Source organism: Mytilus californianus, unplaced genomic scaffold (assembly GCF_021869535.1).
Source record: "Mytilus californianus isolate M0D057914Y unplaced genomic scaffold, xbMytCali1.0.p SCAF_6, whole genome shotgun sequence".
Lineage (NCBI taxonomy): Eukaryota > Metazoa > Mollusca > Bivalvia > Mytilida > Mytilidae > Mytilus > Mytilus californianus.
In genome coordinates this window covers 107,518,355-107,543,474 of record NW_026262712.1, presented here as the reverse complement: position 1 = coordinate 107,543,474, position 25,120 = coordinate 107,518,355, and the positions used below count along the sequence as shown (strand labels likewise).

Below are 25,120 nucleotides of genomic sequence, written 5' to 3'. Positions count from 1 at the left end.
AAAAGCTTACAGACAGACATGTTTTGAAATAAATAGATACGTTATACCTATGCAAACTTTTAAAAAGGTGTTATCTATAGATTTACATTGATCACATGCATGTATATAAGCCTTATCTACTTTATGATATACTGTATACAATAATGTTATTTAGCGTATTGACTGTAAAATGTTGTTTCTGAAAAAAAAATCAGTACATATTGCCCTGTATGTAAGACGTCGGTCATTTACTATTTTCCTAACACAACAACACAAACATCTCTTAACAGCAACTTGTATTTGATGATAGGATTAAATAAATACTGATAGATTAAGATTAATCAGTTTGAATTTATCTTTTTTAACTTTCAATTTTTACCTTATTTCACATTGACCTATACTTTAAATAAAAAAAGAGACGGAAGGTAGGAAGGTGACATCCAAAACTCACAAAAAGAAGAGAAACTGACAATGGCATGGCAAAAACCGAACGACTACGATAAGACAATTAAGTCCACAAAACACTACAGAGAAAACTAGACTGAGCAGACGAAAAACTGGGGTGATCTCAGGTGGTTCGGAAGGGTAAGCAGATCCTGATTCACTGGTGCCATCCCCCATTTTGGTATAATATAATGTAATGGAATAAAGAAAACTAAGTATGTAGATAAACTCATTATAGATATCAGCATTAACATTTCATACGCCAGATGCGCGTTTTGTCTACAAAAGACTCATCAGTGATGCTCGAATCAAAAACGTTAAAATGGTCAAATAAAGTTCGAAGTTGGAGAGCAATAAGGACCCAAAATTCCGAAAGGTTTTGTCAAATACAGCTAAGGTAATCTTTTCCTGGGGTAGAAAGTCCTTAGTATTTCGAAAAATTCAAAGTTTTATAATCAGTCAATTTATGATTATGACCATGTCAATGGTAATTCATGTCAACACAGAAGTGCTGACTACTGGGCTGGTGATGTGTAGCTTCACATTCATGTATATGGCTGAGAATAGAATAGAAAAGAATATTTTTATTTACCAAATTATGACCCCAGAAGGGCATATAATAGATGAACAATATCTTTTTAAATATTTGTAGATACTATATGCAATCTAGACAACATATCTGTAATATAACAAAAGAAACAAACAACAAAAGCAACATATTATAATAAAATTAATATGTTGACAGACCAAAGTGCACCAGGCAAGTCTATTTTGACTTTTAAATAAACAGAGGACAGAAATTGTTGGTGTCTTATGGAGAAATCTTTACAGATATCAGTATAAAAACAATATGCATAATTCAATAATGATGTATACTGCAAATCACATTCAATAATTGATATTATGACTCATCTTGCAGTAAGCATAAAGATCCCATACAAAAAGGGGAAATTCTCACCTGAAGTGCGCCTGGGACACATTTGGTTTTGTCGTAAAGTAACTTTGGATTTGCCAGATTCAAATTGCAATTTGTTAGCAGACATTCTTAATCTAGTAATACATTTCGTTTGCTAAAAAATTCGTTTAACTGACAAATAATTTTCAAAACAAAAATTACGCTTGAATGTTACATAGGTTCGTAGTTTATCATCTGTATGTACATAAAGCTGGGTTTTTCCCCCACAATGTAGCATAGTATCCTATAATAATCTGACAACAGTGTAGTTTAAATATTGAATATTTGGCTGGTATATATTTTTCTTTACCTGATTTTTTTCCTAAATAAAATAAATTGATCCATACCAGGAAAGCTTTTTTGATTCAAACAAAAATGGGCCAAAAAGTATCGAAATCATTTTATAATATTAACACCTTTGAAACGAAGTTACTAAGCAAATTCAAACGGACCTTGTCCCGATGTACCACTGAATATGAATTGATCGAGAAGACTGCAAATACAAGTACAGAAATCGAGACGACCCTTTCCTAAAAGTGTACAGAAAATTGAAACTCTCTTTACACGTATACCTACTTTGTAAAAATATTTGTCTTTCATTTTTGAACTTGCACAGACACAACTTTTAAATTGTTATGTTCACGAAAAGACAATACTAGTATTCTTTATCGAAAATTCACGTGACAAGAGCCGACCGGTGTATTTGAAAACTTAGGTGTGAAAAATAGGTATATTTGGGGAAATTGTAATATGCTAAGGACAATGTGGAACACCCCAAAAAATTGATGACCTGAAAGATCTTTAGATTTTGTATGTACACAAGTTTTTCCTAATTTTTACATTAATATATGTAAGCGTACTTTTATTCCAGAGTGTAGATTTTCCAATGAGTACATTTACACGAGTGTCACTCGGTATATTGAGTAACATGATCGTGAAGGAATAACTAACGGTGGTCAAGCATTGCGATCGGATCGCGAAAGATCTGGTATCCGATCGTGAATGCAATTAAGGGTAATACTACTTAAACATCTGTAAAAAATCTACGATATTTTCAAATGGTGGAACAAATCAGGATAAAAGTTAGTCTGTCAGGAGCGTAAATTGTCGAAAAGTAAATATCTTTGTATATAATGCTAAATGATCCACGAATGAGGTCTGGTGGTCTTCCTCTGGAAATATCTTAATGTGTACGTTTTTGTTTTCGTAAGGGTTAGAACAAAGACGCTATATCAGTTAGTTTTACATACAGGTGTATTGGAGATGTTCTTTCCATTAATAATACAAACTTTTCTGATCGGGTCCAATTAATAGTCCCGAACTAGAGATTACAGACACCACATATACAGCTTCCCCAGGCTCATTTTTAGACATATACTCCGAATATGACTACAGCGTTCATCTCAATACCAGAGTCTATGACAAACGAGATGATTTCAATTTTGAAATTATAAATTTTCCTCACCTTAGCAGTAATTTACCAACTTCATCCATGGATGGAGTATACATTTCTCAACTCATACAATTTTCAGAAGCTTGCAGCTTCTACTCAGACTTTGTAAAACGTCATCAATGTCTGAGCAAAAAAATAATGAGCAAGAGTTTTGTGAAAGAACGTCTCGTCCTTTTTCTCAGAAACTTCATTGGAAAGTACCAAGACCTAATAGATAAATATTCAGTGTCTACTTAACAAATAATACAGGATGGTCGTGAGTTATATATTCTAGGTACTGACTCTGTATACAATTTTATCTGCTTTACAGTTTTATCCTTATTTACCTTTTTACTATTGAGTTCCATTGGGTGGTATGACTCTTGACGTGGTTCAATATATGTGCATCCAGCTTTGGGGTTTTTGGCTTTTGACGTTCCTTATGCGGGTGGGTCCAAAGATGCGATTCGGACACATGAGGTTTTTATAGCGTTGTTTTCATTTTGTATACCCTTGTATTTATATTTTACTTATTTTGTATTTTATCGGAAAGGTGTATATGTCATAATGTTTAAATTACTATACTGACTATATTATCAACTACAACAACCTTTTTGTTGGCGTCTTTGTTCGATTTAAGCTTGAACGTTTAATTAAGTCGTGTTGTATGTCAGTGGTGTACGTTTACACAGTTTTTTGCTGCTGGATCCCAGTTATGGTCACGTTAACCAATGATGTCTGTTTGTGTTGCTCGCCCAATTTGGCAACATTACGGCACATTAAACAATTGTCATACAATTGGACATTTTAGCTAGCTAGAAAAACCAGGTTTAACCCGCCATTTTCTTACAAAAAAGTCTGTGCCAAGTCAGAACGGTTGTGTTCCTGCGGTTTGTTAAACAATGTTTTTTTCTCCCATTTTTTACAAAACTCATCAAAGATCTTCGTTTTATAGATATAACTGTGCATAAAAATAACTGGAAATCAGATGAGACAAACTTAACTTTTCATACGACATATAACTTATTCAGGACGGACAGACGGACGTATATTGTTATAGGCCAACTACCTGTTGGGGGTATTATCAAATAATTAGATCCAATAGCATTCATGAACCATCATTGCCTTATTCAAAAACAAAAGTGAAGAGGAAAAAGTCATGCAGATCCAACCTTTTGTTTAACCAATTACAAAATAAATTATCGTGTGTTTAAAGAAAGATTTGATCGTTTTCGTGAAAGTTTGCAATAACGAATAAGCGGCAACAGATCTTTCACGATCCGTTTCAAGATGATCAAAATGCGGTACCAATCTTTCACGATCCGAAATATCAATTTTTACAAACAATCCCATTCTTGCAAAGTATCTGATTAAACTAACACAAAATAACTTTAAGAACTACTTTAAACAGTAGTATTGACCGATATGTTTAAGAGAAAAGTAGTTTATGCATTAAAAATTTGAAAAAAAATTCCTGTTTGTTTACATTTTTATTTCTTTGAAATTTCGAAGTGCAATCTGCCTTTTGTAGTTTTGTAAACACGGTGTACTTTTAAACCTTGATTTTTCTTGGATAGTTATCATAATGTTGATCCATTTTGACAGACAGTTTTATTTTTCAAATATTTGTCATTATAATTCATTGAATTAAATTATTTACTGACGTTGTATGTGTCTTCTCAATAAGATTTCCTTCACAATCCTCTACCAGATCTTTCACGATCCCATCGCAATACTTGACCACCGTTACTTATTCTTTCATGATTATTTTTCTTGTTATACCGAATGACAGCCGTGATTTACAATAGTAATGTCTTTCTGGAAATAGTGCAAAACAGAACATATGTAAGCGTACTTTTATTCCGGCTTGTAGATTTTTCAATGAATTTTCCATGCACTAGGTGATTTCTTGTCATCAAGTTTATAATTTTCACATGAACATTTATTTAACATGCTGATTTTGATATTTTTTAAACCTTCAAAAAAGCCCATTCCCCATTTATTTAAAATACCCCCCTAATAAAACCTTTTCAGAGGGTTTTGAATACACGACGAAACAAAGGATAATTCACAATAAGCATGGAAAAAGTAACATGGTGCAATAGTTCCTCTGGAAATTATAATCTATGCAGCAATGAATAAAAATTTTAAATATCAGTTTCACAAGCTTCTAATGCAATCATCTCGATATATTGTAATGAACATAAAACATGTATTTGCATGTATATTTCCAATAAACAGAAATAAATTGTAATCAGTATCGTCACCGGCATTGTTTTACTATTGATTTCTCGACTTAATCATCAATTAGCGACTTTTCTTTAGTTCTCGCATCATTGGTTTTGCTACTGTGATATTACATGTATTAGTAAGTGATCAATGCATGTACCTTTGAATAATCTCCCTTGATTCAAAGCGAAAGTACTTCGGTAATGGCGAATGCAGTACTCAGAAATGTCCAGGAAAACAGCTACGCTATTTGATTGTTCAATATGTTTGGAAGAGTTTAAGAATCCAAGGTGTTTACCATGTTCGCACACATATTGTGAGACGTGTTTGCAAATATATATTGAAACTACGTCAAAAAAGGTCAACAATAATACATCTTTTACTTGTCCGGTATGCAGAGTGCCTGCCACTGTTCCAGATCATAACAAGGCAGTCGGAAAATTTGCAAGTCAGCTACCTTTCAATCATCGTATCTTCTCTTTGATGATGGATTCAAAATCAAAGGATAAAGTAACATACAGCTGTGATCCTTGTGCACGTGCTGGAGATGATGTGAAGGCAATGAATTGGTGTCAGCAATGTAACGAGTTGCTGTGCAAGGAATGTTTGAAGAGTTTCCACATCCGTCTGAAAGATTCTGGAACACACAAAGTCGTGACAATTTCTGAAGGACAAAAACTTCCCGAACTATCCGACTATAAAATGAACGAACCTTGTGATGAACATGCAGACAAGTTTTACGAAGTTTTTTGTTTAGAACATTCTGAAGTGTGTTGCATTATCTGTTTGGCAGAGAATCACCGCCAATGTCTAAATATCAAAACTATAGAGGAAGTCGTTGAGTTGTGTGTTGAAAATGAAATCGATGTGGCAGTGATCAGAGATCTTAATTGCATAAAAAGACAAATGACAGAATTGATAGAAAAGAAAGAGAACCAGATAGAAAGAATTAGTGCAGAAAAAGAAAGAATTATTTCAGAATCCGAATGCTGTATCAAAGAAGCTATAAACAAGCTAGAGAAGATTAAGTTTGAAATAAAAACCGATGTTTCTAATACCTGTTTGTCTAAAGTTCAACCAATACAAGAACAAATAGACATATGTTCTGTATTCAATGAAAATATTTCGCAGAACGAAAAAATTCTTACCACCGTGAAAAAACATGGAAATGCTAAGCAAGGCTTTCTCACTCTGCAAAAAATTAAGAAAACGCTACATGCTCAGCGAAAAACGTTTGAAGAAGCTGCAGCAAGTGATGAAACCGATAACAGTATGTTTGAACTTGTGCTGGACCAGTCACTGATGAACTTTGTAAAGAACAAGGAAATTTCTTTTGACCTGAATACAAAGCAATCTAAAGGGTGGAAAGATATTTCTAAGACAGAAATCATTAAACAACTGGATAAACTTGCCCAGCGATTCAATGCAATAGGGTCTTTAAAAAACAGATCCGAAAATAAAGACACAATACGAACGGAAAAAAAATCAAAGGGAGGAACAAATCCTGACCGTACATCCTATAAATCTAACCAAAACGAAGCAGCTGGTTTCGCGCTGGAAGCTTTGTTTGAAAATGAGGACGGTATACTTCATATTTTTGAAGGAGACGAAAAATCTGCATCCAGTGAAGAGGAACAGGGTTCTTTCAATTCACATGACCATTCGATGGAAACGATTTCAAAACGTCATCAAAAACCAGATCGGAGAAGTGGAAAAAGAGAAAAGAGACGGTTTCATGATAAAAACAAGCATTAGAATTTACTCGGTAAAAAATGGTAAACTTTTAAACTTGCAGTATATATCTAATTTTGTCAAGACTTTCTTTTTTATCGAATTATGTTAAAGTTTATTTACCTTCTCTTTTGAGTGAGTATGTTTATTATATTGAAAGCCTAACCATTATTAACGTAATCATTTGACGTTTCCTACATTAAAAAAAACAACATATTTATATGTAACACAAGGGCATAGCGCGACTGCTATACAAAACGATGGACTCATTTCCTTATCTTTTCGGTTGCAGTAAAAATTCTTCCAAGCTCACTTACATTCTGGACAAGATAAATGAATTTGTTGAACTTGACTACCTATGAAATATTTCCCACTGGTCATTATAAAACCACACATAACCTTATATTTCATATTTACATGAACGATTCGGTCGTTATTTATATACAGCGGTAAACAGCAAGGTCATTAAAAGCTTACAGACAGACATGTTTTGAAATAAATAGATACGTTATACCTATGCAAACTTTTAAAAAGGTGTTATCTATAGATTTACATTGATCACATGCATGTATATAAGCCTTATCTACTTTATGATATACTGTATACAATAATGTTATTTAACGTATTGACTGTAAAATGTTGCTTCTGAAAAAAAGATCAGTACATATTGCCCTGTATGTAAGACGTCGGTCATTTACTATTTTCCTAACACAACAACACAAACATCTCTTAACAGCAACTTGTATTTGATGATAGGATTAAATAAATACTGATAGATTAAGATTAATCAGTTTGAATTTATCTTTTTTAACTTTCAATTTTTACCTTATTTCACATTGACCTATACTTTAAATAAAAAAAGAGACGGAAGGTAGGAAGGTGACATCCAAAACTCACAAAAAGAAGAGAAACTGACAATGGCATGGCAAAAACCGAACGACTACGATAAGACAATTAAGTCCACAAAACACTACAGAGAAAACTAGACTGAGCAGACGAAAAACTGGGGTGATCTCAAGTGGTCTGGAACTGTAAGCAGATCCTGATTCACTGGTGTCACCCTCCATTTTGGTATAATATAATATAGTTGAACAAGGAAAACTAAGTATGTAGCTTCACATTCATATAAATGCCTATGAATAAAATAGAATAGAATATTTTCATTTACCAAATTATGGTCCCAGTAGGGCACATAATAGATAAATAATATCATTTTAAACATTTGCGGATAATATATGCAATCTAGACAATATATCTGTAATAATAATTCATAAAAAAATCAACAAAAACAACAAAAACAACATATTATGATAAAATTAATTCTACACCAGTGTTTCTTTTTTTTTATTTATCGAAATCATGTTATAATATTTATGAATATATTAAAATATTCAGTTCAGAGGAAAGACCATTCTTTGTGTTCATCTTAAATATCAAATATGGAAAACCATAATATCATGAAATGAGTGTTTCACAATACGATTACGGTTGGGGAAAGGTTGGATGAGGAGGTTGTAAAGGGCATTACAGTATTAAAGTTTTAAAAGTTGTCCACAAACAGTGGTATTTCAACATAGCAAACAGCTGATACAGTGGAAACTCTAGTGTAAACATATTACCTCTCCTTTAAACACTGAAAACTTGATATTTTCCATGTTCCGTTTGTACAAGGACACTATTAATAATAATTTCACAACTAACTTTCTGGTAAATAGTTCTTATAAAAATAAATTTAAATAAAAATAAAATTTCCATACTATAATGTTAATATTTTCCTTCTAAAATGGCAAACGACGATTTCAGCAGTCTTTGTGTAAAATTTGTTTAAAATGTTGCTATGCGAAAACATGTAAATTCTCGAAGTACCAACTTCAATTTATTTTTCTACTGACTATATGCATATCAGGTTCCTGTGCCATTTATCCGTACATGTATGCATCAAGGTGAAAGAATTCCAAAGGAACGATTGATATGCAGCAAAGATTAACACTTTTGAAACGAAGTTACTAAGCAAATTCAAACGGACCTTGTCCCGATGTACCACTGAATATGAATTGATCGAGAAGACTGCAAATACAAGTACAGAAATCGAGACGACCCTTTCTTAAAAGTGTACAGAAAATTGTAACTCTCTTTACACGGATACCTACTTTGTAAAAATATTTGTCTTTAATTGTTGAACCTGGACAGACACAACTTTTAAATAGTTATGTTCACGAACAGACAATATTCTATATCGAAAATTCACATGACAAGAGCCGACCGGTGTATTCGAAAACTCAGATGTTAAAAAATGGATATATTTTGGGGAAATTATATGCAAAGGACTATGTGGAACACTCCGAAAATTCGTGACCTGAAAGATCTTTAGATTGTGTATATATATATTGTTTCCTAATTTTTTATCAGCATCTGTAAGCGTACTTTTATTCCAGCGTGTAGATTTTCCGATGAGTACACGGGTGTCACTAGGTATATCGAGAAAAATTATCGCGAAAGAAGAACTAATGGTCATGAATCGTGAAAGATCTGGTATCGGATCGTGAATGCAATTAAGGGTAATTCTACTTCAAAATCTGTGAAAAATCTACTGTATTTTTAAATGGTGGAACAAATCAGAAAAACGAAATGTGTCTGTCAGGAGCGTAAATATATTTGTATATAATGCTAAATGATCCACGAATGAGTGAAGCAAGAACAAAGGCGCTTTTTTATTTAATTTTACATACAGGTGAATTGGAGATGTTCTTTCCATTAATGAAACAAACTTTTCTGATTGGGTCCCATTAATTGTCCCGAACTAGATGGATGGATGGATGGCTGCTTAACGTCCAGCGGCAAATTATTATGCATATTCAGGACGGGAACATGTTAATGTAATATAAATATTAACCCTGCTTTGTACTAGACTGACACGCTGAGCCGGATTTTTAACGTGCTAGTTCACAAGGTAGCAGTCCGCAGGAAGACATGTCACCTTATCCGGACAAATTATTCTAACTCCGAGTCGACCAGTCTTAGCTCTTACTTCTAAATGCCGCGTGCTTAGCGGAGAAGCAGCAAATACCAATTCTAAAGTCTTTGGTTTGACCCGACCGGGGTTCGAACCCACAACCTCCCGCATTCAAGGCGAATAGCTACCACGAGACCACCGAGGTGGTCCCGAACTAGAGATTACAGATACTACATATACAGCTTCTCCATGCTCATTTTCAGACATATACCCCAAATTTGACTACAGCGGTCATCTCAATACCAGAATCTATGACAAACCAGATAATTTCAATTTTGAAATTATAAATTTTCCACGCCTTAGCAGCAATTTACCAACTTCATCAGCTTAAGTCTGCATCCGGGTGCGGGATTTTCTCGCTGTTTTGAAAACCCATTGGTGGCCTTGTGCTGTTCTTTGGTCGGGTTGTTGTCTCTTTGACGCATTCCCCGTTTCCATTCTTAATTTTTTTTTTCAACTCAATTTTCAGGATCTGGCAGCTTCTACTCAGACTTTGTAAAACGTCATCAATGTCTGAGCAAAGTTTTGAGACAGAATGTCTCGTCCTTTTTCTCAAAAAATCATTGGAGAGTACCAAGATATAATCGATAAATATTCAGTGTCTACTTAACAAATTACACAGCATGGTCTTGAGTTATATATTCTAGGTGCTGACTCTGTGTAGAATTTTATCTGCTTTACAGTTTTACCCTTTTCTATCTTTGTACTACTGTGTTCCATTGGGTCGTTATCTGTGCATCCAGTTTACGGGTGTTTGGCTTTTGGCGTTCCTCATGCGGGTGGGTCCAGAGATGCGATTCGGACACATTAGGTTTTTATAGTGTTGTTTTCATTTTGTATACCCTTGTATTTATATTTTACTTATTTTGTATCTTATGACGTGGTTCAGTATATGTGCATCCAGCTTTCGGGTTTTTGGCTTTTTGCGTTACTTATGCGGGTGGGTCCAGAGTTCCGATTCGGACACATGAGGTCTTTATAGTGTTGTTTTCATTTTGTATACCCTTGTATTTTTATTTTACATATTTTGTATTTTATGACGTGGTTCGGTATATGTGCATACAGCTTTTGGGTTTTTGGCTTTTGGCGTTCCTTATTTGGGAGGGTTCAGAGATGCAAATCGGACACATGAGGTTTTTATAGTGGTGTTTTCATTTTGTATACCCTTATATTTATATTTTACTTATTTTGTATTTTATCGGGAAAGTGTATGTCATAATGCTGAAAATTACTATACTGACTGTATTATCAACTACATTTGTACCACAACCTTTTTGCTGGCGTCTTTGTTTGAATAAGTTTGAACGTTTAATTTAGTCGTGTTGTATGTCAATGATGTATATATGTTTACACATGTTTTTGCTGCCCGATCCCAGTTATGGCCATGTTAACCAATAATATCTGTTTGTGTTGCTCGCCCAATTCTGCTAGCTAGAAAACCAGGTTTAACCCACCATTTTCTTACAAAAAAGCCTGTGCCAAGTCAGGAATATAACTGTTGTAATCTTGTGGTTTTTTAAACAGTGTTTTCCCAATTTTCACTAAAATTATCAAGGATCTTCGTTTTATAGATATAACATAAAAATTAATGGAAATTACATGAGACAATCTTAACTTTTCATACGACATATAACTTATTCGGGGCGGACAGACGGACGTATATTGTTGTAGGTCAACTTGCCGGTGGGGTATTATCAAATAATCAGATTTAATATCATTCATGAACCATCAAAGCCTTATTCATAAACAAAGGTGAAGCGGAATAAGTCATGCAGATTCAATCTTTTTTTAAACCAATTACAAATATAACTCATCATGTGTTTAAAGAAAGATTTGATCGTTTTCGTGGATGTTTGCAATGACGAATAAGCGGCAACAGATCTTTCACCATCCTTTTCACGATCATCAAAATGTTGTATCCAATCTTTCACGATCCGAAATATCAATTTTTTACAAATAATCCCATTCTTGCAAAGTATCTGATTGAACTAAAACAAAATAACTTTAAGAACTATTTTAAACAGTAATATTGAACGATATGTTAAAGAGAAAAGTAGTTTATGCATTAAAAATTTGAAAAAAAATGCTGTTTGTTTATCATTTTTATTTCTTTGAAATTTCGAAGAGCAATCTGATTTTGGTAGTTTTGTAAATACGGTGTACTTTTGAACCTTGATTTTTCTTGGATACTTATAATGTTGAACCATTTTGACAGACAGTTTAATTTTTCAAATATTTGTCATTATAATTCATTGAATTAAATTATTTACTGACGTTGTATATGTCTGGATAAAATTTCCTTCACGATCCTATGCCATATCTTTTACGATCCAATTGCAAAACTTGACCACCATTACTTATTCTTTCACGATATTTTTTCTCGATATACCGAATGACAGCCGTGATTTACACTAAGAATCTCTTTCCGTAAATAGTGCAAAACAGAACAGATGTAAGCGCTCTTTTATTCCGTCGTGTAGATTTCCGATGAATTTTCCATGCGCTAGGTGATTTTTTGTCATCACTAGGTGTCTGTCATCGTCTTATTTCACCTTGAAGAATAACTTCAGCAAGATGCAGACTACATAAACTATCCTTTGTTTATATGTTTATATTTTTCTAGGATAAATTACACTTGTGTATAATTTCCACATGATCATTTATTTGCACATGCTGATTTTGATATTTTTTAAACCTTCAAAAATTAGTATCGTCACCGGCATTGTTTTACTATTGATTTTTCGACTTAATCATAAGTTAGCGACATTTCTTTTGTTCTCGCATCATTGGTTTTACTACTGTGGTGGCAGAAACCAGTTATTTTACAATAAATCTTTAGAATTTCATGGATTTATGATTTTATTTTCTTGAAAATTCATTCAAGCTTATATACAAATAAAATGTATGGATTCAAGTAACTAAGATGTGTGCGTGCTTATGTGAATATATAGAAAACCTATAAATTTGGGTGTCTGTCCAGCATGGATATTTTAAAATTTATAAATGCATTGCAAATAAGGCAAAAAATGTGATGCTCTGATACCAATCTAATCCTTACCTGCAGAATCCTGCTAAAAGCCGACAAGAATTTTAGGCAAAATTCAAGAGATAAATGATATTCAGTGAATTAGAGCCTTGTCCGAACCTATCCTTACCATCAAAATCTCAAGATATTTTTGTTTACATAAAACTGAAGTTTTTCCCCACTTTGATTGGATGCCGTCAAGTGAGGAGACCACAATTTTGACTTCTGATTGGACCCATTTGTGAAGGAAATCCCCAACCTGTGTATGCAACTACTTACTTGTGTAGTACAATAGCCTAGAATTTACATTCATTTATTTTTTCAGTCCACATGATGCAATTATATACCTCAATGCTTAACTATAACCAAATTTCTGCGTGGGACACATGTTCTGGTACACCAAAACTGGTACCTGCCACCTTTAACCACTTATTAAAAAGAATATATTTCCATTTTTTTAGTCTGATTGAGTTCTGTAGTCATTTACCATTAAAAATACATGCAGTGCATATGGTTACGGCACAAAAAAAAAACATTAATAGGCTTTGTAAGACCAAATTTATTAAAGCAATATTTGTGTCTTTTGCCGTCAAACTGCTTTGAATGCAAACAAAATAGAAAAAAAGGATTGTGTTCATATTTAATAAATTTTATTGTGTGAGTTTTCTGGTACAGTGTATGAATTATCCAACAGTTCTCAAAAATACTTTAGTTTATTGTTTCATGCATGATATAAAACCACTTACAACTGATCTCAGGAAGTATTTTTCCATTGTTTGAGGTATTAAATAGTCTCAATTCTTGTCACTATCACTGTTCTGTTGACTGCAGTGCTGAAAAAGGCTTAGTTTTGAATAAACTAATATTTTTGGTACATATATTTCACTTTGTAGATCCATGCTGCATTAAACTAAGTGTACATTTATTCGCAATCAGTCTCATATCTCTTCTCCACATGAGCTAGCTGTGTAGGCCGCATGTTGAAATTTTAGAATTGCCACACTATTGCTGATGAGAGAGACCAGTTTTCTTATTTCTGTAGCCTGTCCTACAGTAACAACTATGTAGTAGACCTATAAAAAAAGAAGAATTCATATATTCATAGTTAAAAAGTAAATAAATAAGAAAATGTCCATATCATGTGAAATAAATCATTATAACAGGTAATATACAGTATAATCAGCTTTTTCTAGTGCTATGCTCAGGCTTATTTTACTTTTTTCTCTCTTTGTAATTGCTATTTCTATATATTTTATGATATAAAATCATTGTTTGGTGAATATAATCATTTTAAAACTAATCAATTGAGTGTCATTGTTTGTATTGGTATACAGAGTTATCTGTCTTGATATTTGATAATTCTTAAAATCCATGTAAAAACTATTTTCTTCCAAACAGACCTATACACTGACTGTGAATAAAAGAAATGTAACACCACACACCTGTAGAACCCTTAAAAAGGCACATTTTGTGATATGTTAAAATCATGTTTAGGCTTAAGGTGGCAGAAACCAGTTATTTTACAATAAATCTTTAGAATTTCATGGATTTATGATTTTATTTTCTTGAAAATTCATTCAAGCTTATATACAAATAAAATGTATGGATTCAAGTAACTAAGATGTGTGCGTGCTTATGTGAATATATAGAAAACCTATAAATTTGGGTGTCTGTCCAGCATGGATATTTTAAAATTTATAAATGCATTGCAAATAAGGCAAAAAATGTGATGCTCTGATACCAATCTAATCCTTACCTGCAGAATCCTGCTAAAAGCCGACAAGAATTTTAGGCAAAATTCAAGAGATAAATGATATTCAGTGAATTAGAGCCTTGTCCGAACCTATCCTTACCATCAAAATCTCAAGATATTTTTGTTTACATAAAACTGAAGTTTTTCCCCACTTTGATTGGATGCCGTCAAGTGAGGAGACCACAATTTTGACTTCTGATTGGACCCATTTGTGAAGGAAATCCCCAACCTGTGTATGCAACTACTTACTTGTGTAGTACAATAGCCTAGAATTTACATTCATTTATTTTTTCAGTCCACATGATGCAATTATATACCTCAATGCTTAACTATAACCAAATTTCTGCGTGGGACACATGTTCTGGTACACCAAAACTGGTACCTGCCACCTTTAACCACTTATTAAAAAGAATATATTTCCATTTTTTTAGTCTGATTGAGTTCTGTAGTCATTTACCATTAAAAATACATGCAGTGCATATGGTTACGGCACAAAAAAAAAACATTAATAGGCTTTGTAAGACCAAATTTATTAAAGCAATATTTGTGTCTTTTGCCGTCAAACTGCTTTGAATGCAAACAAAATAGAAAAAAAGGATTGTGTTCATATTTAATAAATTTTATTGTGTGAGTTTTCTGGTACAGTGTATGAATTATCCAACAGTTCTCAAAAATACTTTAGTTTATTGTTTCATGCATGATATAAAACCACTTACAACTGATCTCAGGAAGTATTTTTCCATTGTTTGAGGTATTAAATAGTCTCAATTCTTGTCACTATCACTGTTCTGTTGACTGCAGTGCTGAAAAAGGCTTAGTTTTGAATAAACTAATATTTTTGGTACATATATTTCACTTTGTAGATCCATGCTGCATTAAACTAAGTGTACATTTATTCGCAATCAGTCTCATATCTCTTCTCCACATGAGCTAGCTGTGTAGGCCGCATGTTGAAATTTTAGAATTGCCACACTATTGCTGATGAGAGAGACCAGTTTTCTTATTTCTGTAGCCTGTCCTACAGTAACAACTATGTAGTAGACCTATAAAAAAAGAAGAATTCATATATTCATAGTTAAAAAGTAAATAAATAAGAAAATGTCCATATCATGTGAAATAAATCATTATAACAGGTAATATACAGTATAATCAGCTTTTTCTAGTGCTATGCTCAGGCTTATTTTACTTTTTTCTCTCTTTGTAATTGCTATTTCTATATATTTTATGATATAAAATCATTGTTTGGTGAATATAATCATTTTAAAACTAATCAATTGAGTGTCATTGTTTGTATTGGTATACAGAGTTATCTGTCTTGATATTTGATAATTCTTAAAATCCATGTAAAAACTATTTTCTTCCAAACAGACCTATACACTGACTGTGAATAAAAGAAATGTAACACCACACACCTGTAGAACCCTTAAAAAGGCACATTTTGTGATATGTTAAAATCATGTTTAGGCTTAAGGTGGCAGAAACCAGTTATTTTACAATAAATCTTTAGAATTTCATGGATTTATGATTTTATTTTCTTGAAAATTCATTCAAGCTTATATACAAATAAAATGTATGGATTCAAGTAACTAAGATGTGTGCGTGCTTATGTGAATATATAGAAAACCTATAAATTTGGGTGTCTGTCCAGCATGGATATTTTAAAATTTATAAATGCATTGCAAATAAGGCAAAAAATGTGATGCTCTGATACCAATCTAATCCTTACCTGCAGAATCCTGCTAAAAGCCGACAAGAATTTTAGGCAAAATTCAAGAGATAAATGATATTCAGTGAATTAGAGCCTTGTCCGAACCTATCCTTACCATCAAAATCTCAAGATATTTTTGTTTACATAAAACTGAAGTTTTTCCCCACTTTGATTGGATGCCGTCAAGTGAGGAGACCACAATTTTGACTTCTGATTGGACCCATTTGTGAAGGAAATCCCCAACCTGTGTATGCAACTACTTACTTGTGTAGTACAATAGCCTAGAATTTACATTCATTTATTTTTTCAGTCCACATGATGCAATTATATACCTCAATGCTTAACTATAACCAAATTTCTGCGTGGGACACATGTTCTGGTACACCAAAACTGGTACCTGCCACCTTTAACCACTTATTAAAAAGAATATATTTCCATTTTTTTAGTCTGATTGAGTTCTGTAGTCATTTACCATTAAAAATACATGCAGTGCATATGGTTACGGCACAAAAAAAAAACATTAATAGGCTTTGTAAGACCAAATTTATTAAAGCAATATTTGTGTCTTTTGCCGTCAAACTGCTTTGAATGCAAACAAAATAGAAAAAAAGGATTGTGTTCATATTTAATAAATTTTATTGTGTGAGTTTTCTGGTACAGTGTATGAATTATCCAACAGTTCTCAAAAATACTTTAGTTTATTGTTTCATGCATGATATAAAACCACTTACAACTGATCTCAGGAAGTATTTTTCCATTGTTTGAGGTATTAAATAGTCTCAATTCTTGTCACTATCACTGTTCTGTTGACTGCAGTGCTGAAAAAGGCTTAGTTTTGAATAAACTAATATTTTTGGTACATATATTTCACTTTGTAGATCCATGCTGCATTAAACTAAGTGTACATTTATTCGCAATCAGTCTCATATCTCTTCTCCACATGAGCTAGCTGTGTAGGCCGCATGTTGAAATTTTAGAATTGCCACACTATTGCTGATGAGAGAGACCAGTTTTCTTATTTCTGTAGCCTGTCCTACAGTAACAACTATGTAGTAGACCTATAAAAAAAGAAGAATTCATATATTCATAGTTAAAAAGTAAATAAATAAGAAAATGTCCATATCATGTGAAATAAATCATTATAACAGGTAATATACAGTATAATCAGCTTTTTCTAGTGCTATGCTCAGGCTTATTTTACTTTTTTCTCTCTTTGTAATTGCTATTTCTATATATTTTATGATATAAAATCATTGTTTGGTGAATATAATCATTTTAAAACTAATCAATTGAGTGTCATTGTTTGTATTGGTATACAGAGTTATCTGTCTTGATATTTGATAATTCTTAAAATCCATGTAAAAACTATTTTCTTCCAAACAGACCTATACACTGACTGTGAATAAAAGAAATGTAACACCACACACCTGTAGAACCCTTAAAAAGGCACATTTTGTGATATGTTAAAATCATGTTTAGGCTTAAGGTGGCAGAAACCAGTTATTTTACAATAAATCTTTAGAATTTCATGGATTTATGATTTTATTTTCTTGAAAATTCATTCAAGCTTATATACAAATAAAATGTATGGATTCAAGTAACTAAGATGTGTGCGTGCTTATGTGAATATATAGAAAACCTATAAATTTGGGTGTCTGTCCAGCATGGATATTTTAAAATTTATAAATGCATTGCAAATAAGGCAAAAAATGTGATGCTCTGATACCAATCTAATCCTTACCTGCAGAATCCTGCTAAAAGCCGACAAGAATTTTAGGCAAAATTCAAGAGATAAATGATATTCAGTGAATTAGAGCCTTGTCCGAACCTATCCTTACCATCAAAATCTCAAGATATTTTTGTTTACATAAAACTGAAGTTTTTCCCCACTTTGATTGGATGCCGTCAAGTGAGGAGACCACAATTTTGACTTCTGATTGGACCCATTTGTGAAGGAAATCCCCAACCTGTGTATGCAACTACTTACTTGTGTAGTACAATAGCCTAGAATTTACATTCATTTATTTTTTCAGTCCACATGATGCAATTATATACCTCAATGCTTAACTATAACCAAATTTCTGCGTGGGACACATGTTCTGGTACACCAAAACTGGTACCTGCCACCTTTAACCACTTATTAAAAAGAATATATTTCCATTTTTTTAGTCTGATTGAGTTCTGTAGTCATTTACCATTAAAAATACATGCAGTGCATATGGTTACGGCACAAAAAAAAAACATTAATAGGCTTTGTAAGACCAAATTTATTAAAGCAATATTTGTGTCTTTTGCCGTCAAACTGCTTTGAATGCAAACAAAATAGAAAAAAAGGATTGTGTTCATATTTAATAAATTTTATTGTGTGAGTTTTCTGGTACAGTGTATGAATTATCCAACAGTTCTCAAAAATACTTTAGTTTATTGTTTCATGCATGATATAAAACCACTTACAACTGATCTCAGGAAGTATTTTTCCATTGTTTGAGGTATTAAATAGTCTCAATTCTTGTCACTATCACTGTTCTGTTGACTGCAGTGCTGAAAAAGGCTTAGTTTTGAATAAACTAATATTTTTGGTACATATATTTCACTTTGTAGATCCATGCTGCATTAAACTAAGTGTACATTTATTCGCAATCAGTCTCATATCTCTTCTCCACATGAGCTAGCTGTGTAGGCCGCATGTTGAAATTTTAGAATTGCCACACTATTGCTGATGAGAGAGACCAGTTTTCTTATTTCTGTAGCCTGTCCTACAGTAACAACTATGTAGTAGACCTATAAAAAAAGAAGAATTCATATATTCATAGTTAAAAAGTAAATAAATAAGAAAATGTCCATATCATGTGAAATAAATCATTATAACAGGTAATATACAGTATAATCAGCTTTTTCTAGTGCTATGCTCAGGCTTATTTTACTTTTTTCTCTCTTTGTAATTGCTATTTCTATATATTTTATGATATAAAATCATTGTTTGGTGAATATAATCATTTTAAAACTAATCAATTGAGTGTCATTGTTTGTATTGGTATACAGAGTTATCTGTCTTGATATTTGATAATTCTTAAAATCCATGTAAAAACTATTTTCTTCCAAACAGACCTATACACTGACTGTGAATAAAAGAAATGTAACACCACACACCTGTAGAACCCTTAAAAAGGCACATTTTGTGATATGTTAAAATCATGTTTAGGCTTAAGGTGGCAGAAACCAGTTATTTTACAATAAATCTTTAGAATTTCATGGATTTATGATTTTATTTTCTTGAAAATTCATTCAAGCTTATATACAAATAAAATGTATGGATTCAAGTAACTAAGATGTGTGCGTGCTTATGTGAATATATAGAAAACCTATAAATTTGGGTGTCTGTCCAGCATGGATATTTTAAAATTTATAAATGCATTGCAAATAAGGCAAAAAATGTGATGCTCTGATACCAATCTAATCCTTACCTGCAGAATCCTGCTAAAAGCCGACAAGAATTTTAGGCAAAATTCAAGAGATAAATGATATTCAGTGAATTAGAGCCTTGTCCGAACCTATCCTTACCATCAAAATCTCAAGATATTTTTGTTTACATAAAACTGAAGTTTTTCCCCACTTTGATTGGATGCCGTCAAGTGAGGAGACCACAATTTTGACTTCTGATTGGACCCATTTGTGAAGGAAATCCCCAACCTGTGTATGCAACTACTTACTTGTGTAGTACAATAGCCTAGAATTTACATTCATTTATTTTTTCAGTCCACATGATGCAATTATATACCTCAATGCTTAACTATAACCAAATTTCTGCGTGGGACACATGTTCTGGTACACCAAAACTGGTACCTGCCACCTTTAACCACTTATTAAAAAGAATATATTTCCATTTTTTTAGTCTGATTGAGTTCTGTAGTCATTTACCATTAAAAATACATGCAGTGCATATGGTTACGGCACAAAAAAAAAACATTAATAGGCTTTGTAAGACCAAATTTATTAAAGCAATATTTGTGTCTTTTGCCGTCAAACTGCTTTGAATGCAAACAAAATAGAAAAAAAGGATTGTGTTCATATTTAATAAATTTTATTGTGTGAGTTTTCTGGTACAGTGTATGAATTATCCAACAGTTCTCAAAAATACTTTAGTTTATTGTTTCATGCATGATATAAAACCACTTACAACTGATCTCAGGAAGTATTTTTCCATTGTTTGAGGTATTAAATAGTCTCAATTCTTGTCACTATCACTGTTCTGTTGACTGCAGTGCTGAAAAAGGCTTAGTTTTGAATAAACTAATATTTTTGGTACATATATTTCACTTTGTAGATCCATGCTGCATTAAACTAAGTGTACATTTATTCGCAATCAGTCTCATATCTCTTCTCCACATGAGCTAGCTGTGTAGGCCGCATGTTGAAATTTTAGAATTGCCACACTATTGCTGATGAGAGAGACCAGTTTTCTTATTTCTGTAGCCTGTCCTACAGTAACAACTATGTAGTAGACCTATAAAAAAAGAAGAATTCATATATTCATAGTTAAAAAGTAAATAAATAAGAAAATGTCCATATCATGTGAAATAAATCATTATAACAGGTAATATACAGTATAATCAGCTTTTTCTAGTGCTATGCTCAGGCTTATTTTACTTTTTTCTCTCTTTGTAATTGCTATTTCTATATATTTTATGATATAAAATCATTGTTTGGTGAATATAATCATTTTAAAACTAATCAATTGAGTGTCATTGTTTGTATTGGTATACAGAGTTATCTGTCTTGATATTTGATAATTCTTAAAATCCATGTAAAAACTATTTTCTTCCAAACAGACCTATACACTGACTGTGAATAAAAGAAATGTAACACCACACACCTGTAGAACCCTTAAAAAGGCACATTTTGTGATATGTTAAAATCATGTTTAGGCTTAAGGTGGCAGAAACCAGTTATTTTACAATAAATCTTTAGAATTTCATGGATTTATGATTTTATTTTCTTGAAAATTCATTCAAGCTTATATACAAATAAAATGTATGGATTCAAGTAACTAAGATGTGTGCGTGCTTATGTGAATATATAGAAAACCTATAAATTTGGGTGTCTGTCCAGCATGGATATTTTAAAATTTATAAATGCATTGCAAATAAGGCAAAAAATGTGATGCTCTGATACCAATCTAATCCTTACCTGCAGAATCCTGCTAAAAGCCGACAAGAATTTTAGGCAAAATTCAAGAGATAAATGATATTCAGTGAATTAGAGCCTTGTCCGAACCTATCCTTACCATCAAAATCTCAAGATATTTTTGTTTACATAAAACTGAAGTTTTTCCCCACTTTGATTGGATGCCGTCAAGTGAGGAGACCACAATTTTGACTTCTGATTGGACCCATTTGTGAAGGAAATCCCCAACCTGTGTATGCAACTACTTACTTGTGTAGTACAATAGCCTAGAATTTACATTCATTTATTTTTTCAGTCCACATGATGCAATTATATACCTCAATGCTTAACTATAACCAAATTTCTGCGTGGGACACATGTTCTGGTACACCAAAACTGGTACCTGCCACCTTTAACCACTTATTAAAAAGAATATATTTCCATTTTTTTAGTCTGATTGAGTTCTGTAGTCATTTACCATTAAAAATACATGCAGTGCATATGGTTACGGCACAAAAAAAAAACATTAATAGGCTTTGTAAGACCAAATTTATTAAAGCAATATTTGTGTCTTTTGCCGTCAAACTGCTTTGAATGCAAACAAAATAGAAAAAAAGGATTGTGTTCATATTTAATAAATTTTATTGTGTGAGTTTTCTGGTACAGTGTATGAATTATCCAACAGTTCTCAAAAATACTTTAGTTTATTGTTTCATGCATGATATAAAACCACTTACAACTGATCTCAGGAAGTATTTTTCCATTGTTTGAGGTATTAAATAGTCTCAATTCTTGTCACTATCACTGTTCTGTTGACTGCAGTGCTGAAAAAGGCTTAGTTTTGAATAAACTAATATTTTTGGTACATATATTTCACTTTGTAGATCCATGCTGCATTAAACTAAGTGTACATTTATTCGCAATCAGTCTCATATCTCTTCTCCACATGAGCTAGCTGTGTAGGCCGCATGTTGAAATTTTAGAATTGCCACACTATTGCTGATGAGAGAGACCAGTTTTCTTATTTCTGTAGCCTGTCCTACAGTAACAACTATGTAGTAGACCTATAAAAAAAGAAGAATTCATATATTCATAGTTAAAAAGTAAATAAATAAGAAAATGTCCATATCATGTGAAATAAATCATTATAACAGGTAATATACAGTATAATCAGCTTTTTCTAGTGCTATGCTCAGGCTTATTTTACTTTTTTCTCTCTTTGTAATTGCTATTTCTATATATTTTATGATATAAAATCATTGTTTGGTGAATATAATCATTTTAAAACTAATCAATTGAGTGTCATTGTTTGTATTGGTATACAGAGTTATCTGTCTTGATATTTGATAATTCTTAAAATCCATGTAAAAACTATTTTCTTCCAAACAGACCTATACACTGACTGTGAATAAAAGAAATGTAACACCACACACCTGTAGAACCCTTAAAAAGGCACATTTTGTGATATGTTAAAATCATGTTTAGGCTTAAGGTGGCAGAAACCAGTTATTTTACAATAAATCTTTAGAATTTCATGGATTTATGATTTTATTTTCTTGAAAATTCATTCAAGCTTATATACAAATAAAATGTATGGATTCAAGTAACTAAGATGTGTGCGTGCTTATGTGAATATATAGAAAACCTATAAATTTGGGTGTCTGTCCAGCATGGATATTTTAAAATTTATAAATGCATTGCAAATAAGGCAAAAAATGTGATGCTCTGATACCAATCTAATCCTTACCTGCAGAATCCTGCTAAAAGCCGACAAGAATTTTAGGCAAAATTCAAGAGATAAATGATATTCAGTGAATTAGAGCCTTGTCCGAACCTATCCTTACCATCAAAATCTCAAGATATTTTTGTTTACATAAAACTGAAGTTTTTCCCCACTTTGATTGGATGCCGTCAAGTGAGGAGACCACAATTTTGACTTCTGATTGGACCCATTTGTGAAGGAAATCCCCAACCTGTGTATGCAACTACTTACTTGTGTAGTACAATAGCCTAGAATTTACATTCATTTATTTTTTCAGTCCACATGATGCAATTATATACCTCAATGCTTAACTATAACCAAATTTCTGCGTGGGACACATGTTCTGGTACACCAAAACTGGTACCTGCCACCTTTAACCACTTATTAAAAAGAATATATTTCCATTTTTTTAGTCTGATTGAGTTCTGTAGTCATTTACCATTAAAAATACATGCAGTGCATATGGTTACGGCACAAAAAAAAAACATTAATAGGCTTTGTAAGACCAAATTTATTAAAGCAATATTTGTGTCTTTTGCCGTCAAACTGCTTTGAATGCAAACAAAATAGAAAAAAAGGATTGTGTTCATATTTAATAAATTTTATTGTGTGAGTTTTCTGGTACAGTGTATGAATTATCCAACAGTTCTCAAAAATACTTTAGTTTATTGTTTCATGCATGATATAAAACCACTTACAACTGATCTCAGGAAGTATTTTTCCATTGTTTGAGGTATTAAATAGTCTCAATTCTTGTCACTATCACTGTTCTGTTGACTGCAGTGCTGAAAAAGGCTTAGTTTTGAATAAACTAATATTTTTGGTACATATATTTCACTTTGTAGATCCATGCTGCATTAAACTAAGTGTACATTTATTCGCAATCAGTCTCATATCTCTTCTCCACATGAGCTAGCTGTGTAGGCCGCATGTTGAAATTTTAGAATTGCCACACTATTGCTGATGAGAGAGACCAGTTTTCTTATTTCTGTAGCCTGTCCTACAGTAACAACTATGTAGTAGACCTATAAAAAAAGAAGAATTCATATATTCATAGTTAAAAAGTAAATAAATAAGAAAATGTCCATATCATGTGAAATAAATCATTATAACAGGTAATATACAGTATAATCAGCTTTTTCTAGTGCTATGCTCAGGCTTATTTTACTTTTTTCTCTCTTTGTAATTGCTATTTCTATATATTTTATGATATAAAATCATTGTTTGGTGAATATAATCATTTTAAAACTAATCAATTGAGTGTCATTGTTTGTATTGGTATACAGAGTTATCTGTCTTGATATTTGATAATTCTTAAAATCCATGTAAAAACTATTTTCTTCCAAACAGACCTATACACTGACTGTGAATAAAAGAAATGTAACACCACACACCTGTAGAACCCTTAAAAAGGCACATTTTGTGATATGTTAAAATCATGTTTAGGCTTAAGGTGGCAGAAACCAGTTATTTTACAATAAATCTTTAGAATTTCATGGATTTATGATTTTATTTTCTTGAAAATTCATTCAAGCTTATATACAAATAAAATGTATGGATTCAAGTAACTAAGATGTGTGCGTGCTTATGTGAATATATAGAAAACCTATAAATTTGGGTGTCTGTCCAGCATGGATATTTTAAAATTTATAAATGCATTGCAAATAAGGCAAAAAATGTGATGCTCTGATACCAATCTAATCCTTACCTGCAGAATCCTGCTAAAAGCCGACAAGAATTTTAGGCAAAATTCAAGAGATAAATGATATTCAGTGAATTAGAGCCTTGTCCGAACCTATCCTTACCATCAAAATCTCAAGATATTTTTGTTTACATAAAACTGAAGTTTTTCCCCACTTTGATTGGATGCCGTCAAGTGAGGAGACCACAATTTTGACTTCTGATTGGACCCATTTGTGAAGGAAA

General features: G+C 32.3%; 1 protein-coding gene across 1 annotated transcript; it reads left to right on the top strand.

The window, feature by feature from the left end:
* Positions 1-5,225: 5,225 nt before the first annotated feature.
* Positions 5,226-6,897, top strand: LOC127704273 (RING finger protein 207-like). Its single transcript, XM_052208265.1, has one exon. It carries the CDS (start codon positions 5,250-5,252, stop codon positions 6,792-6,794), a length of 1,545 nt encoding a protein of 514 aa, XP_052064225.1. The 5' UTR covers positions 5,226-5,249; the 3' UTR covers positions 6,795-6,897.
* The last annotated feature ends 18,223 nt before the right edge of the window (positions 6,898-25,120 follow it).

What these genes read in the sequence shown, in the direction of transcription:
- LOC127704273 (XM_052208265.1), top strand. Translation starts at nt 5,250, where the DNA reads ATGCAGTACTCAGAAATGTCCAGGAAAACAGCTACGCTATTTGATTGT.